The 15,477-nt window shown below is 46.1% G+C and overlaps 2 protein-coding genes across 3 annotated transcripts; both read left to right on the top strand.

Annotated features, from left to right (window-relative positions):
* The first annotated feature begins 5,082 nt into the window (after nt 1-5,082).
* On the top strand, nt 5,083-6,579 carry LOC101774809 (nicotianamine synthase 3). Its single transcript, XM_004958708.3, has one exon. It carries the CDS (start codon nt 5,207-5,209, stop codon nt 6,239-6,241), a length of 1,035 nt encoding a protein of 344 aa, XP_004958765.3. The 5' UTR covers nt 5,083-5,206; the 3' UTR covers nt 6,242-6,579.
* A 2,621-nt stretch (nt 6,580-9,200) lies between these two features.
* LOC101774407 (aldehyde dehydrogenase 22A1) lies at nt 9,201-14,970 on the top strand. Of its 2 annotated transcripts, none has more exons than XM_004958707.4 (14): nt 9,201-9,561; nt 9,677-9,706; nt 10,136-10,237; nt 10,413-10,540; nt 10,620-10,742; nt 11,254-11,407; nt 12,089-12,192; nt 12,275-12,353; nt 12,772-12,867; nt 12,968-13,105; nt 13,525-13,740; nt 13,823-14,014; nt 14,241-14,384; nt 14,465-14,970. In XM_004958707.4, the coding sequence occupies exons 1-14, from the start codon at nt 9,445-9,447 to the stop codon at nt 14,627-14,629; spliced, it is 1,788 nt and encodes a 595-aa protein (XP_004958764.1). In that variant the 5' UTR covers nt 9,201-9,444; the 3' UTR covers nt 14,630-14,970. The 2 variants fall into 2 exon arrangements, with proteins under 2 accessions (XP_004958764.1, XP_022680295.1); XM_022824560.1 differs by having other exon boundaries at nt 9,203-9,556.
* The last annotated feature ends 507 nt before the right edge of the window (nt 14,971-15,477 follow it).

Genomic DNA, 15,477 nt, shown 5'->3' with positions numbered 1-15,477 from the left:
AGAAGGAGAGGAATTGCCTAAAACATACACACCGTGATATAATTGCTGTTTCACTGATGTTTATTTCATTTTTCATTTTTTTTTTACTTTGTTTGACTTCTATATGCTTCCCGTAACTATTTACTTGCAGAGGATTCAAGGTCTTGTATATAACTTCGAGAATTGTAGGCTACATAGTAAATTGATGTCTAACATTACCAAATGGATAAAGAAATATGAACAGAAATACGTAAAACCCATCATGTTAACTATATTCTGAAAACAGGTCCCTTCCCGAAGATATTGTATTCTATAAAAAAGTAGAAACCTATCCACGCGTGTACTTGTGATAGCGTAACTGAGTGATATTGCCAAGCATCAGTTCCATGACGAGTCGTTGGTGAAGTAAATTGCACCACGCATGCATGTAATCTGTATCGATTGCTATAAACTAGCAAAGTAATCGTTGAAGCTTTTGTAATGAAAGCCATATATTTCCTTTCTTACATGAAGTCAGAAGGTGAGGCAGCCCATACGCACGTCTCTATATGTGTGAACACGAAATATTCCTCTACGCATGATGATGGCATGAAATGAGCCACCATGCATTTGAACTCTACCTACACATATAGTTTGAATAATACACATATGGACGAAATAGCCCAATTCCAATCATGCATCCTATTGACTTTGCTTGCAACAACATGCATATATGAAAAATCTTTTGTGTGAAAAATCATTTCTTTCAATAGGAATTGCAATGTGTCGTCCTAGATGGCTCTAAACACCCTTAAGTGCAGATGATTCCACTGACGTTTGAGATGCCATGACAGACAACACAGAGACATGCATATGCTTTAGCACGTGTAGAGTTTGAGTTCTCGACTCGGCGCAGATGCTTCCAGGAATTCACTGGCGCTATTCTTTCAGTGATAGACAATGTGTCCGTCGACAGCGACGTACCAATGGTCAGCTCATTCTCTCAAATATACTCACGGAGGTAAGGTTATGTGTGTATTTATAGAGTTGAGTGCGTGTGCGTTTACGTGAACTTCTGCTTATGTACCGTGTGTTTCAAAAAAAAAGTTGTGTACATGTACTATGTTTTGAAAAAAAATAAAGTTATCAGCATAATCTCAGTATTCCATAATCCCTATTTCAGATGATTTGTGTTTATGATAATGAAACCTAGGATAGCCTATCCGATTCGTGTGCTTTTGTAGCAGTGCAATAACATAAATGCCTTATATTTTGTATTAGAGGGAACATATTGAAAGTACAAGTAGGTGCAATCTCATATATATATAAGTCCATTATTTTTCTATTAGAGGAAGCATAATGACAGTACAAGGACAGAAATAAGTGTGGATAATTTGAGGTGTCATATATCTGTAAGCATCGTTGTCATCGACAGTCGAGAATATAATAATAAGTCTTTTGGCGAGTTTTTCGTTTACAAAAACGTTAACGAGGATGGCGTTGAGATATCACTGTTTTATCATCGATCGAATTGCTGCACGACGTATGACTTGTTAACAGCTAAGCTTTGCATCTAGTACTACTACAGGCGTAGCGCCGACGACCACAAACCTAGTAGTCAGAATCGTATATCGAACAAATTAAAGGTAGATAGCTATCTATAAGCACTTGTCGAGTTGCAGCTGCAAGCGTCCTAGCTACCACCCGCATCCGGCCTCTTCTTGTTTCCATCGCTTCTGTTGGTACGTAGCTTTTTAATAAGAAGATCTCATCTGTTTTTGGATAAGGAAAATTTTATTATTTACATTCAAGATTTTTACATACAAAATTGCTAAACTTTATTATATTCAAGGTTTTAACGTCGAGTTGTTAAGGGACATTAATAATTAATATAATGTGATCCAGGTAGGCCAAAATATACAAGAGCAAGGCGCATAGCTGCAAGGAATAAATCAAAGTCAGAATCCTTTTTTTTTCCCTTTGCGGGGGCAAAACCTATATATTTCCTTTAGCGCATGCATGATTTCCCCGCCAGGGTCAATATATATTTTATCATCTTCTTCTCAGTAGTCGATGTTAGAGATGAGATCAGACGTCTACCTCGAGATGCAATTCGTCAATTTACATGAAAATATGGTCGGTGCATTGTCGTTTACGAGAATTTAAAGACGAGAGATACACATGTATGAATGAATGTATGTATGTATCTCAATCGAGCCTCGTTCATGATATCCGATCCATATGGTCAATGGATCGGTTACGTTGGTGCATGCATCTTCTTTTTAGCTTGATTTTTTTTAAAAAAAAATCTAGGACCAATCGATTGATATGCTGTGACCGCGCCAGGTATCTTTTTATTTTTTTTAACGAAAAAATTTGACAAGATAGTGCGAGTTTCTAGTAGAAAAAAATATAAGACTATAGCACTGAAGAGGAAAAAGAAAAGAAAAGAAAAAACAACATATACTCGTCCGGTGAATTGGGACATCAACGCGGGTAACCACTCATCTCGAAACCACCAAACCCGACTGGTTGGATTGGAACCTCAACGCAGCCGCACCACTCCACTCGGCAACTGCAGACAAACTGAAGCCTTAATTATCGCGGCATCCACCAACATTCTCACGCTTATGTAGTCGTCGAAACCTTCATGCGTGACCCCGCATCGACGAGGACCCGAGAGAAACAGACTGCACCGCACCGAGAAGGCCACCGCCATGCGGGACCCTTCGTCATAGTGCTGCTGCAACACCACATTCCACCCAACAAAGTGATACTACCAAATCCGGACCTCTTGCAGGCTGCCTCGCAGTCACCACCACGATAACACAAATGCGTGGGGACCTCGCCACACTTGCCGTTGGACTTCACCTTGCTCTCGTCGTCTCGAAGAAATATTGCGCGTGGGGCCTCGCCACGTCCGCCACACTACTCCATGTCACAGATCCGTTTCTTTTGTCGCCATTAGAATGGAGGGAAATGTTGCCCCACTGCAGGTCAACGATATAGCCAAGATCTCCATCCAATAGCCAAGCCACCGCTGCAGGTCGACTTCGTCTCGTTGCTCCACTCGCGCATATAGCCTTTGCCGCAAGCCAGCAGCCAAAGTAGTTGCTTGCGCCATCTTCTGATGATGTACCACACCGGTGTAGCCCAGCAAAGCTGAGCCGCCCGCCACAGTCCGCTGCAAGCCTAGTCATCTCACGATGCTGTTACTGCAAGCGTCGTCCTCCGACGCAGTCCCACCTGCACTGACAGTTGCAAAGCAACGCCAGCTGCCGCGGTCCGTTGCAAGCAGTCAACCCGACAAAAATGCGATAACCCCTAGCCGCCACCAGAACTGCGATCGCCTCCACGCGAGCTCAGCAACCCCTGTCAAGCTTGTCATCCTACACCATGCCGCCTTGCCGCGCCGCAAGCCTGTAATGGCGGGGCTGCAGCCTCCTATAATCAACGGCGTCTCCAGCAATGCCACAAGACGAGTTGGGTCTCTAGAGATGACGCCTCTAAGGATGGAACGACACCAATAGCACCGCCGTCACTCGTCTAGAATATGGACAGGGTTTTCACCCAAAAAACCCCGTGCAACAGCAATGGAGCTCCAAAATGACACCCCAACGGGGAAAGCGACGCCCTAGGCGCCGCCGTCATCGCCACCAGCAAGATCGTCGGCAAAGGCTTTCTCCTGAAGCATCCTATCCGTAGACACTGCACGTACACGGCCCGACACTCCAGGACTGCAACCATGGAAGCCCCCCGGGGGCAGTGCTGCCGTCATGCCTCCTCGCGCCACGCGTAGACCCCCTCTGGTTGCGCCACCACAACGCCTCACCGCAACGTCACTGCCCGCCTGATCGCCGCCTACTGCCGTGCCGAGCTGTAGCCTCTTCCACGTGCTTCGCAGGGCCGCCGCTGACCGCATCCATGCAGCCACCCGCCGCGCTGAGCAGGAGCCGCGCGGCCACCATCCGGCCCGGTCTAGCCGCTTTGCCGCACCGCGGCCCACGCCATCGGGTCGCCTCGCCCCACCGGGATGACCTCCAAGTCCCCCGTCGACTGCCAGGGATGAACAATGAGCGTCCCGCCGTCAGCCGCCTCCTCGCCTCGCGTTGCAAGCAGGCACAACCTGATCGCCACCGTAGGGCCGCCGCCTACCGCGCACATCGCCTGGCGACGCCGCTGCAGATTGGCCTCCCCAACCAGGAGCCCCAAAGCCACCGCCGACCACGCCATTCCAGCCCGCCGCCGCCATCCCACGCGAGCACGCGCAGCGGTCGCCGCAAATCCGCACGCGCGCAGTCGATGGCTAGCACCGTGGGCTGGCCCTCTATGCAGATCAGGCCTCGAGGGCGCCGGATCCAGTCCAGAGGACACCGGATCCATCGCCCCGAGCCGCCGCCACCGCCTCTACGCCCGGCGCCGCTGCATCGTCAACTAGGGGTGGGCGCACCCTGGGTCGACGGGAGAAGCCACGCCGCCGCCTTCCTTGCAGGCACATAGGCTTCCGGTGCCCTGCTCCGGCGGCGACGAGGTGGTGAGGAGTCTCTGAGGGGGGGTGGCAGCAGTGGAGGTTGGGGCGCCACCCGAGTTGCCCCTCGAAAGGAGACGACCGTGGGGGTTGGACGGTTAAGGGGCCTATAATTTTTTTTGTATTTTATCTATCAAGAACTAATTACTTTGATACAATATAGTTTGACATTAATCTCGATCGATCGATCACAACTTGGCTTTGTGTGTAAGCTACCTACCAGTATGCGTAGACAGGGTCGACTGACGTTGACAGGCATGGTCGGCCGGAGAAGGAAAGAAACACAACGCCGAGACGCTCTGAATTTTGTGCACCCCAAGGCCAAGGCTGAACAAGCAACGGTCCAGGACCCTTTGTCCCTTCTCCGCATCTGCCACTTGTCATCCCGTCTCTGCCACTTGGGCCCTATGCGACATAGCCAGGCACCACGTATCCTGCCTCCCGCTGCCACTTGGGCCCCATGCTAGATCCTGGGGTGCCACGTGTCCTCTCTCACTGCCAGTTGGGGCCCACGCAGTTTACATGTAGGCTCCACCAAACTGCCCGCCCAGCTACCTATATATAAACTGCCTCGCCCGCTGCCCCCAAATGCCATTGCCCATTGGTCGCCAAGCAGCAGCAAACCTGCTCTGCTGCAGCAGTCACAAACAACAAGTCACTGCCTAGCCTTGCTTGTTGAGAGCTGAGACTGTGACTGACCGTACGTGCCCGCCACGCGCCATGGTCGACATGGGGAACAAGCAGGAGGAGGAGGTCCAGGTACCAGTCCCGGAGGAGGGGATGGCGTCGGATGAGGAGGCGGCGCTCGTGCACAAGATCGCCGGGCTCGCCGCTGCCATCGCCAAGCTGCCGTCGCTGAGCCCGTCCCCCGAGGTGAACGCGCTCTTCACGGAGCTGGTGACGGCCTGCATCCCTCCAAGCGCCGTCGACGTGGAGCGCCTCGGCCCCGAGCTGCAGGAGATGCGCGCGCGGCTGATCCGCCTCTGCGCCGACGCCGAGGGCCTGCTGGAGGCCCACTACTCGGACCTCCTCGCCGGCTTCGACAACCCGCTCGACCACCTGGGGCTCTTCCCCTACTTCAACAACTACATCCTGCTGAGCGAGCTGGAGCACGGCCTGCTGGCGAGCCACGTTCCGGGGCCGGTGCCGGCGCGCGTCGCCTTCGTGGGCTCCGGCCCGCTCCCGCTGAGCTCCCTGGTGCTGGCGGCGCGCCACCTGCCGGCCGCGTCCTTCGACAACTACGACATCTGCGGCGAGGCCAACGAGCGGGCGCGCCGCCTGGTGCGCGCCGACGCCGGGCTGGGCGCGCGCATGGCGTTCCGCACCTCCGACGTGGCGCACGTGACGCGGGACCTGGCGTCCTACGACGTCGTCTTCCTGGCGGCGCTCGTGGGCATGGCCGCCGAGGAGAAGGCGCGCGTGGTGGAGCACCTCGGCCGCCACATGGCCCCCGGCGCCGCGCTCGTGGTGCGGAGCGCGCACGGCGCCCGGGGCTTCCTGTACCCGGTGGTGGACCCGGAGGAGATCCGCCGCGGCGGCTTCGAGGTGCTGGCCGTGCACCACCCGGAGGGCGAGGTGATCAACTCCGTCATCATCGCGCGCAAGCCCGTGCCCGCCGACGCGCAGGCCGGCGGCGGCGTGGCCCACGCGCACGCGCACGGCGCCGTGCTGAGCCGGCCCTGCCTCTGCTGCGAGATGGAGGCACGGGCGCATCAGAAGATGGAGGAGGTGGCCCTGGAGCAGCTGCCATCCTAATTGCTTCATCGATCCATCCTAATATGATGATGATATGCATCATCATCATATTCATAGTATTACTATCTATCTATCTATCATGGGGATTACTATGATTTACATCTAGCACTACTAGCCATTAATTAATCTTAATTTATCCCCTCTATCATATCTGTATCATCGACGGACGACATGATGCATGCTAATAATCTGCTTGACCGCATGCATGTCGTTGCTATTGAATTGCTCTAGTAATTTGTGTTTGCGTGAGTGATGAAGAGTCGTCGTTATTAGCAGTGTGATGATTCCTGAATCCTGATGATATATAATTTGTCTGACTGTCTCCGTGTTTGATCTCATCCGATTTAGCAGCGTGTCATCCGTTGTCTGTTTTGATGCGACGGCGTTGGTGCTCTGTCCGGCAACGGCAAATGCTATGTTCCGAGCCTGGGCTTCTCCGGCTGTGCATGCCTTTGCTTTCTTTGTCCTAGGCTCTACGCAGCAGGATGCTCTCGGCAGGGCAGTGTAGCCAAATGATTCAACTACTAGCTAGAAACGTAAGGAGGCAAGCAAGACTGCTGAAAATTGGCTCTCCACACACCTGCAGTATTCTGTTGTGATGCAGAGTAATAAGGTTATCCTCCTTCGTATATATCAGATAGAAATGCAATTCTATCAGTACACTGGTATGTACGGTATTTTGAATACTTCTGTGAAAATATATTATCTTAAATTAAAAAGTTCTATGTTCTGAAAATATTCTGAAACTTCTATAAATTCCTATCCATTGTCAAAGTTAAAGAAAACGACTTAGGGCCTAGATATTTCCGTTCTGATGAGGAAGTACTGGTTTGCTTGTCCTGTCGATCAGCTTGTCGAAGAACACCGGATTGCTATGTGTCAGAAAAATTGGGGTATCACAAGGTAATAATTCCTTGATCCAACGGTTATCACCAGCTCACCACAACTTAACATCAACATAATCTTGCCACGGACTCCAATCGTGTTCTACCGCCGCCACACGCCACCGTCCAATCCGGGACCACTGCCGCCCACACCGCCAGAAAACCACGCAAATTTGACCGAATTTGAGTAGGAATGACAGCAAGATCAAGAATAGTGATTGGTTTTGCGCATCAGACGATTCAACCTCACCAACCTACTCAGTTTTCAGCTCGATGGAGTTCGTGATTTCGGAACGGATGCGTGCGATCAGATCACTGCCGACGTGAGATAGACTAGGCTCAAACACAGGCAAAATTTGGGGAACCGAGGAATTTTCCTTTCCTTTTTCTATTATAACTGTTATTATATTGTTCATACCAAATTCATTACAGCAACTTGGCTTATAAGGGTGTGTTTGGTTGCATGCACCACATGATGCATGTATGGATGATCCTGGATGGGATGGTTCAACCAATTTGCTTGTACCATATGGTTCACTCTAATTAGTAGAATAATGTATTAAGTGGGATGGACTCATCCTGGATGAGTTGGTTCAATTCACCCAACCAAACAAAAGGATCATTATTATTTTGAATCATTTCATACATGAATCAAATGATACAACCAACCAAACGCACCCTAAGCCAACGAACTCACCCGGTACCCCTCGGGTCCACATGTCACACAAATAAACGCACGCACTCTTTTACTTGGTGCTTCCCTTCAACAAAGACGCCTTCTCGTGGTACGCCTTCTGTCACTTGGTTGCCGGTGTGACAGCGGTGGGCTCAAGACGCGGTGGACGGCGTCGCAGGAGGGGCGAGCCCCTCCGGTGGCTTTGTGGAGGTTGTCGCTCGTTGGAGGTGACGAGGAGGATGGCGGTGGAGAGGGGCCATGATCCCATGGACGCAAGGCTGCTCTTGAAGAGGAAGGAGATTGCAATGTAGTCGATTCCCATAGCTTTCTATTAAAATCAAATATAATAATAAGTATAGGGGCCTCAGCAAATTACAATGATAGTGTCTTGCGGCAAAGTCATCTTTTTTCAATGGTTTGTGGCAAAAGGCAAGGTTGAAGTTATGTATCAACATTTTAGAAAAAGAAACAAAAATGCATCGTATACACATATGTAGAAAAAAAATTGATGTTAGGATATTAAGGAGAGAACATCTAAAGAAAAGAAAACGAAAGTGAGGACGACGATGGTGTGGAATGGAGGAAGAAAAAGATAATCCGGATAAGTTATATGGGGACTTATCTTTCTTTCTTTGCATATTGCAGCTACTAAGAGGATTAACTGTTATCGTGAGATGTGAGTAGCAACAGCTGTTGGATATTTTCGTAGCATGATGTCTTGGAAAACATAGAGATACTTCAAGTCTACGTGCCCCATGTGTCAGTGTCTTATCAAAACTTGCTACAGTGCCTTGTGCCCTCATCATTCGCATGAGCTAGGAGCTTTAATATAGAGTAATAATAGATAAATGGAAAAGGTGTATTTTTCTTGACATTCATCCCTCGTATCAATCCTTTAGCTAATTAACCTGGTGCATTTATCATCCCCACCTTAGTTTAACAATGTTTTAGTGCCATCTAATGGCGGTTTATGCCACATAATTATCTTACTAATCCTGCTTAACAATGTAATATGCTAAGTTGAAGATATAAAAATCACAAAAAATAAATTCTCTAAATTTTCTATCCCATAAAAATTGTATCGAAAAAATTAACGGGACCGATTCACACCAACTATTATTATAGCGATTGACTCAACATTAGACATGACCAAGTAGGGAATAGTAATATGATTACATGGTCTAAGCTGGTGTTATATGACACTAAAGCAGTGTTAAACTAAGGCAGGGATGATAAATGTACCTGTTTAATTAGTTAAATGATTGATTTGCACCCAATGAAAATAAAAATGAGGGAGGAATATCATATTTTTGCAATATTTGAGGAATGAAAAATAGAAAAATAAACGCATAATCTAGCAGGCCAGCTCCTCCCTCCCGGGCTCCCCACTGCCACGCGGCAGTCAAGTCAGATGCCGCTGGGCTCCCACTCCACTCCTCCAGTAAAGTTGTTAGCAAGGCATTTCCCCCTCCCCCTCCCGATCCGATTCGATTCCCTCCTCTTTGTTCGCTTCTTCCCTCCGATGCAATCTCGCCGTCGCCGTCGCTAACAAACCCACGCTTCATCACTCGCCGCCGCTCGCCCTCCGCCGGCGAGCCGCCGGAACCCTAGCAAGGGACGGAGGGAGGCTTCGCTGCCCACCCATGGCGTTCTGGTGGCCGCTGCTGGTGCTCGCCGCCGCGTACGCGCTCTGCCGCCTGCTCCTCTTTCTCATCCCGCCCACCGTCCCATCCATCGACGTCGACGCTTCCGACGGTACCGCCCTTTCTCCCCCATTTTCATCTCATCTCATTCTTCTGCTGCTGTTATTCCTTCAGATTTTAGGGCTTTGTGAGGGTTTACTCATTCAGTGTGTTCCGTTCCCATTTGGCGCAGTGTTGGGCCAAGGAGGACAGCTTCATCTACGTAAGCCCCTCCCCCTCTGCACTTCTCCACTTGTTGCTCTTGAATCGAGTTGAGCTAGCCCGGGAAGCCACTGATGATCCAGTCTGATTCTGTACTATTAGCGTTGGCAAATTGCATTTTAAACTTCCATGAATGATTAATATGGGTTAGATCTCAGGCTCAGAGTGGTTCGATGCAGTAAAGAGGATGGTACCTTACAGTAAGTTTGAGTCTTATTTCCGCCGATATAGGTTTCAGAAAGCACTAGACATAGCTTTTCTCTACGGGTGCAGAGGTGATTTGCTTCCACCTGGGTGCTGAAGCACTGACAGTTTGAAATGTCCTGTTGTGGCCACCGTGATAGCTGTAATTGCAACAGAAATTTGTTTTTGGCTCATCGTGTTTATCAATTGACGGAATGTATCATTCCAACTTGTTGCGTTTCTGCAGATACCGAGAAAGGGCAAAGCAGCTCAGACCGACAAGGTCCAATGCTATGAACCAGCAACCATGAAATACTTGGGGTATTTCCCTGCATTGACTCCTGATGAGGTATGTCCCTGTCCTGCTATACTTAGGTAGGGTCTCTTGAGCACAAACTAGAGATTAATCTGGACCGGCAAATAGTTGGAGATCGCATAAAGATTGTTACGCTCTTGCAGTATTTTGGACCTCATTAATGTGGCTCTATTTGGGTTTGATTGTGGCGAATTCTTTAACTAATTAGGTCAAGGAACATGTTGCACAAGCCAGGAAAGCTCAAAAGATATGGGCAAAAAGCAGCTTCAAGCAAAGGCGCCAGTTTCTACGTATCCTTCTCAAGTATATACTTGAAAATCAGGATCTCATATGCGAGTAAGCCCCCACTTTGTGTTACACATGTTCACACATCCTGCCATCTGGAAGACTGAGCTCAGTCCTGTTTATGGTGCAGGGTATCATCTCGGGACACTGGAAAGACTATGGTTGATGCTTCATTAGGAGAGATAATGACCACATGCGAGAAGATTACCTGGCTTTTGGATGAGGGTGAGAAGTGGTTAAAACCTGAATACAGGTTAGAATGCTCACAATTATTCCTACATGATGGAAAAGTAACTTAGGACCTTATATCCTTGCTGGTAGAGGTAAACAAGTGCTTGTCTGGATGACTGTTAATAAGTAAATAGTAATTGTTTCTGTCAGGTTTGTAATTTGTTTTTGCTTTCACCGTTTATCTTCAAGTTGTCAAGCATTAAAATCATGTTTACCTTTCATATGATTTGAGACATAGAGCACTTGACTTTAAGTGTTGAATATGAAAATTTTGTTGGACTACACTTACTTTGTGGTGCTGTGCACCATTGTTTAGTAGGCCAATATTTATGGACTCTGGAAATTAAGAATCTTAAGGCAAAGTGAAATCTAGGTCTTTATGTAATGATGCACATCATGACCTGGATATAGGAATAAGTTTTCCATTCCTTTCTTGATGCCTGAATTACTAATTCATTAGCAGGATTTTTTTTTCTTATTATCTGTCTCCAATTAAGTATATCGTTTGGCTACTTGCCTCTTATGCTGCTCAGATCAACTGGGAGATCAATGCTGCACAAGAGAGCAAAAGTTGAATTTTACCCTCTTGGAGTGATTGGTGCGATTGTATCTTGGAATTATCCCTTCCATAATGTCTTTAATCCAATGCTGGCTGCACTATTCTCTGGTAATGCAGCAGTGATAAAGGTAAACATCATGATCTAGCACCAGAACGTCTTTGTATTCTTTGGGCATAATTCACTTGTTAAAAGTCAATCACATTGCCTTGTCGATGGGCGCTTGGCCCTAGCTATGGAACCTACTGTTTCTTTTTCTTCTTATGAATACTAAAAGGTTGAAATTGCCTAATCTGTTCTTTAACAAACCGTTTACATGGACACGACACATCATAGACTCATAGATCAACTAGTCAATGTTTTCTTATTCAGTAATATTTGTATCTATGTGTGTTATGTGCCACCACTGAAGCTGATGGCTGTTGTTTTTGTGCTGTATCTTCTGTTATCTTTTTCAGTTAACCTAATACATTTCCCAGATAGTAGTAAATTGCATATTGAACATATGTTGGTTCATAGAAAGTGCCCTTCTCAAACAAGTGTAGAACTTTTCTCTATTGAGCTTTATTGGATGGATCTTTTCATTTGTACTGAGTGCTGATGGAATGTTGGCATGGCAACATCGAAGCGCATTGTGTCATTAACTTTTTTCCCTTGCTTTTCTAAGTTAAATGTATGCAGACTGTTATATGCGCCTTTCTGCTGCATGTAGACATTATGGAGGCCTCTGAAATGTATTGTTTCATCTGATTTCTGATGTACATTAAACACTATTCATGATTATTCTGATTGGTAAAATGACTTTTTACAGGTCTCTGAACATGCGACTTGGTCAGGCTGCTTTTATTTTCGTATCATACAAGCAGCTCTTTCAGCTGTTGGTGCACCTGAAAATCTGGTGCACATAATAACTGGGTATGAGTGTAGTTTTCTATATTCTTAGTTTACATGCTAAGTGCACATCGCTTACCTAGTCTCTATTTTTGTTTGTTTTAAGTTTTGCCGAAACAGGCCAAGCTCTTGTATCTTCAGTCGACAAAATAATATTTGTGGGATCACCTGGCGTTGGAAAGATGGTATAACTCACATCTGAAGTAGTGTTTTCTTAAGCTCGTGCAACTATCCGTATTCTTTATTTTCAGTATGTACTATGTAGCATGATGGATTCTGTCTAACCTATAAATACACCTTCAGTGTTTGCTAAATCAATTGATTGCTTATATTTACTCCTAGGTTCAGTGTCCAGATAGACCTTGAGCAATTGCCACAATGTGACAGGTGTAAGGACTACATGTGTATCAGTGTATTAGATATTCTGTCTGCAGCACGATGCACAACTATTTTTATAGGAATTATGTAGCCATGACCTATCTTCTAACATATACTTCTCCGATATTTTAGGTGCCTGTATTTTTGTATATGTCCATTGTTAAGTGTTTCTTCCCTCAGTCATTTCCTCTGTTTCTAAAGCCTTAAGTTTTCTGCTTATTACAGATCATGCAAAGAGCATCGGAGACTCTAATACCTGTAACTCTTGAGCTTGGTGGCAAAGATTCATTTATTGTGTGTGAAGATGTAGATTTACCCAATGTAAGGATAGTTTGTGTTGCCTATTTCATGAACAGCATATTTTCTTCAACAAGTCCTAGCAGTGTACTGAAACTAATCTGTCATCTTTTCCCGTTTGAAGGTTGTTCAAGTTGCCGTTAGAGCTGCTCTGCAATCTAGTGGGCAGAATTGTGCCGGTGCTGAAAGATTTTATGTCCACAACGATATCTATTCCGCCTTTGTTTCTCAAGTAGTGAAGATAGTCAAATCTATATGTGTTGTAAGTACACAAACCATGAGCCAACTTTTATTGCCTTACCTTCTGATTCTTGTGCTGCTTCACAGGATTACAACCTTGTGCTACCAATTCTGTATTATTATCTGTTATTTATGTCTTACGAACAAATGTAAATATGTGCATTAACACATGAGACTATGAGTATACTTTCCACATTTGTAACCTCTTGTTCCATATTGTGTAGTTTTTTGTTCCATAACACCAAATTTTCTGACATTTGTCAGTTAAAACTTATCTTAATTAAATAGATGATCCTAAGCAATTTTAGTAGATAACTCCATGGGTGTTCAGCAAACATCTTTTGATGCCAATACATTAATTTTCAATTATTTCGTTAAAACTTGTACTCCTGCAATATTGCTTATGGTTTGCCCCTTTGTTTTCCTTTGTTACTGTCTTAGGGCCCCCCATTATCAGGCAGGTATGATATGGGTGCAATCTGTATGATGGAGCACTCTGAGAAACTTCAGAATCTTGTTAATGACGCTCTTGACAAAGGTGCCGAAATTGCTGTCAGAGGGAGCTTTGGCCATCTTGGTGAAGATGCAGTTGATCAATTTTTCCCTCCAACTGTCCTGGTGAATGTTAATCACACAATGAAAATTATGCAAGAAGAGGTAAGCTGGAGCTGACCTATGATTTTCTTTAGTACCAGTGACAGTACTAGTAGTCTTAGCACTGTCTATTGCTGACCATCAGGCATTTGGACCAATTCTACCAATCATGAAATTCAGTTCTGATGAAGAGGCTATTAAACTTGCAAACGATTCAAAATATGGCCTTGGTTGTGCTGTTTTTTCTGGCAACCAGAAGCGTGCCATCAGAATAGCATCCCAATTACACTGTGGTGTAGCAGCAATCAATGATTTTGCTTCAAGTTATATGTGTCAGGTAACTATATACTTCATCTTCTGTCAGTCCTTTGTAATAGTTAAAACTCAGAATTGATGCATGGTGCTGGCAATAAGCTGTACCTTTTTGCAAATTTACTTTAGTAGGCGGCGCACTTATCCTATAGCGTCTATTTTTTTGTATCAACATCATGCCGGTGTAGTGTTTTTCCATTTTGTGTTATCCTGACAATGCAAGTAACGATTGCTTCTGTTTCTGGCTTCAGTCTTTGCCATTCGGTGGTGTTAAAGACAGTGGATTTGGGAGATTTGCTGGCATAGAAGGCTTGCGAGCTTGCTGCCTTGTGAAGGCTGTCGTAGAAGATAGATTCTGGCCGTATATTAAAACAATGATCCCAAAACCTATCCAGGTCTATTTCTCCCCCTAACAGATAGTCTGATTTGCACAGTTGTCTTGATTTCTGATATTCAGCTGCTGGTCATTTTGCAGTATCCTGTCTCGAAGCATGGATTTGAGTTCCAGGAGCTCCTTGTGCAAACTCTGTATGGCTATAGTGTTTGGGACAGGTTGCGGTCCCTTGTGAATCTGGTGAAGATGATCACGGAGCAGAACTCTGCCCCAGCTCCAAGTACGACAACGAAGAAAAGGCGATGAGACGATACGGAGGTGTTCAGTAGCTCTTATGCTGTTTCTTTCATGAGTGATCTAGTCTTTAGACGCAAGGTCCTGTCCTCCCCAAGCTTCTTGGGGATGTATGTAGGTGTGCTTAGCCGCACTGTCTGCTTGTAAACGGCCTCGAGAAATTAGAAGTAGCCCCCTTTCATGACGAAAAGGAGGTCAAAATCGACAATGTGGCCCATGGTTTCGATTTTGGTCTCCGAAAACAATGTACATGCAATGTTGGATCTATTCGAGCTCGGGAACGTACTAGCTTTCAGAACCTTTTTCTGCTTCAGACCTGTTGCCTGGGCAATGGAATGAAATTCTACTATGAATGTGCTAGGATCAGTTATGAATGTAGCATAAACCGGGACACATCGGGTGTCTGTGTGCGTGTCAACAGGCAACAGCTAGTACAAGAGGAGGGTGCGCTGCGAAGGCATCGGCATGTGATTGGATTAAATGCTCTCAGCCTGTAGTAATATTATTGTGCAATTAATTGGCACGCAGCCTTTGCTGATCAATTGCTTCGCTTGGTGTATTCATGCATGCATGGAATCGACGGGACAGCCGGTACGCGCAGAAAGATGGATCGGGCTGCCCTAGTAAGGCCATGTTTAGTTGCCCAATTTTGAAGTGCCAAAATCACTGTAGCACACTGTAGCGTTTCGTTTGTATTTGTGAATTATTGTTCAAACATTGACTAATTAGACTCAAAAGATTCGTCTCGCAAAGTACAACAATACTGTACAATTAGTTTTTAATTTCATCTACATTTAGTACTCCATGCATGTACCGCAAGTTTGAAGTGATGTGGAATCTTCTTTTTGCATAGTGCCAAA

Source organism: Setaria italica, chromosome II, assembly GCF_000263155.2.
Source record: "Setaria italica strain Yugu1 chromosome II, Setaria_italica_v2.0, whole genome shotgun sequence".
NCBI classification, from domain to species: domain Eukaryota; kingdom Viridiplantae; phylum Streptophyta; class Magnoliopsida; order Poales; family Poaceae; genus Setaria; species Setaria italica.
The sequence above is the reverse complement of the archived record's forward strand: the minus strand, read 5'-3'. Positions and strand labels throughout refer to the sequence as shown.

Excerpts from the sequence above, each read along its gene's own strand:
- LOC101774407 (XM_004958707.4), top strand. The coding sequence starts at position 9,445 with ATGGCGTTCTGGTGGCCGCTGCTGGTGCTCGCCGCCGCGTACGCGCTC. Across the intron at positions 10,541-10,619 it reads AATCAGGATCTCATATGCGA|GGTATCATCTCGGGACACTG; the intron begins GTAAGCCCCCAC and ends TTTATGGTGCAG. Across the intron at positions 12,868-12,967 it reads AAGATGTAGATTTACCCAAT|GTTGTTCAAGTTGCCGTTAG; the intron begins GTAAGGATAGTT and ends TCCCGTTTGAAG.
- LOC101774809 (XM_004958708.3), top strand. The coding sequence starts at position 5,207 with ATGGTCGACATGGGGAACAAGCAGGAGGAGGAGGTCCAGGTACCAGTC.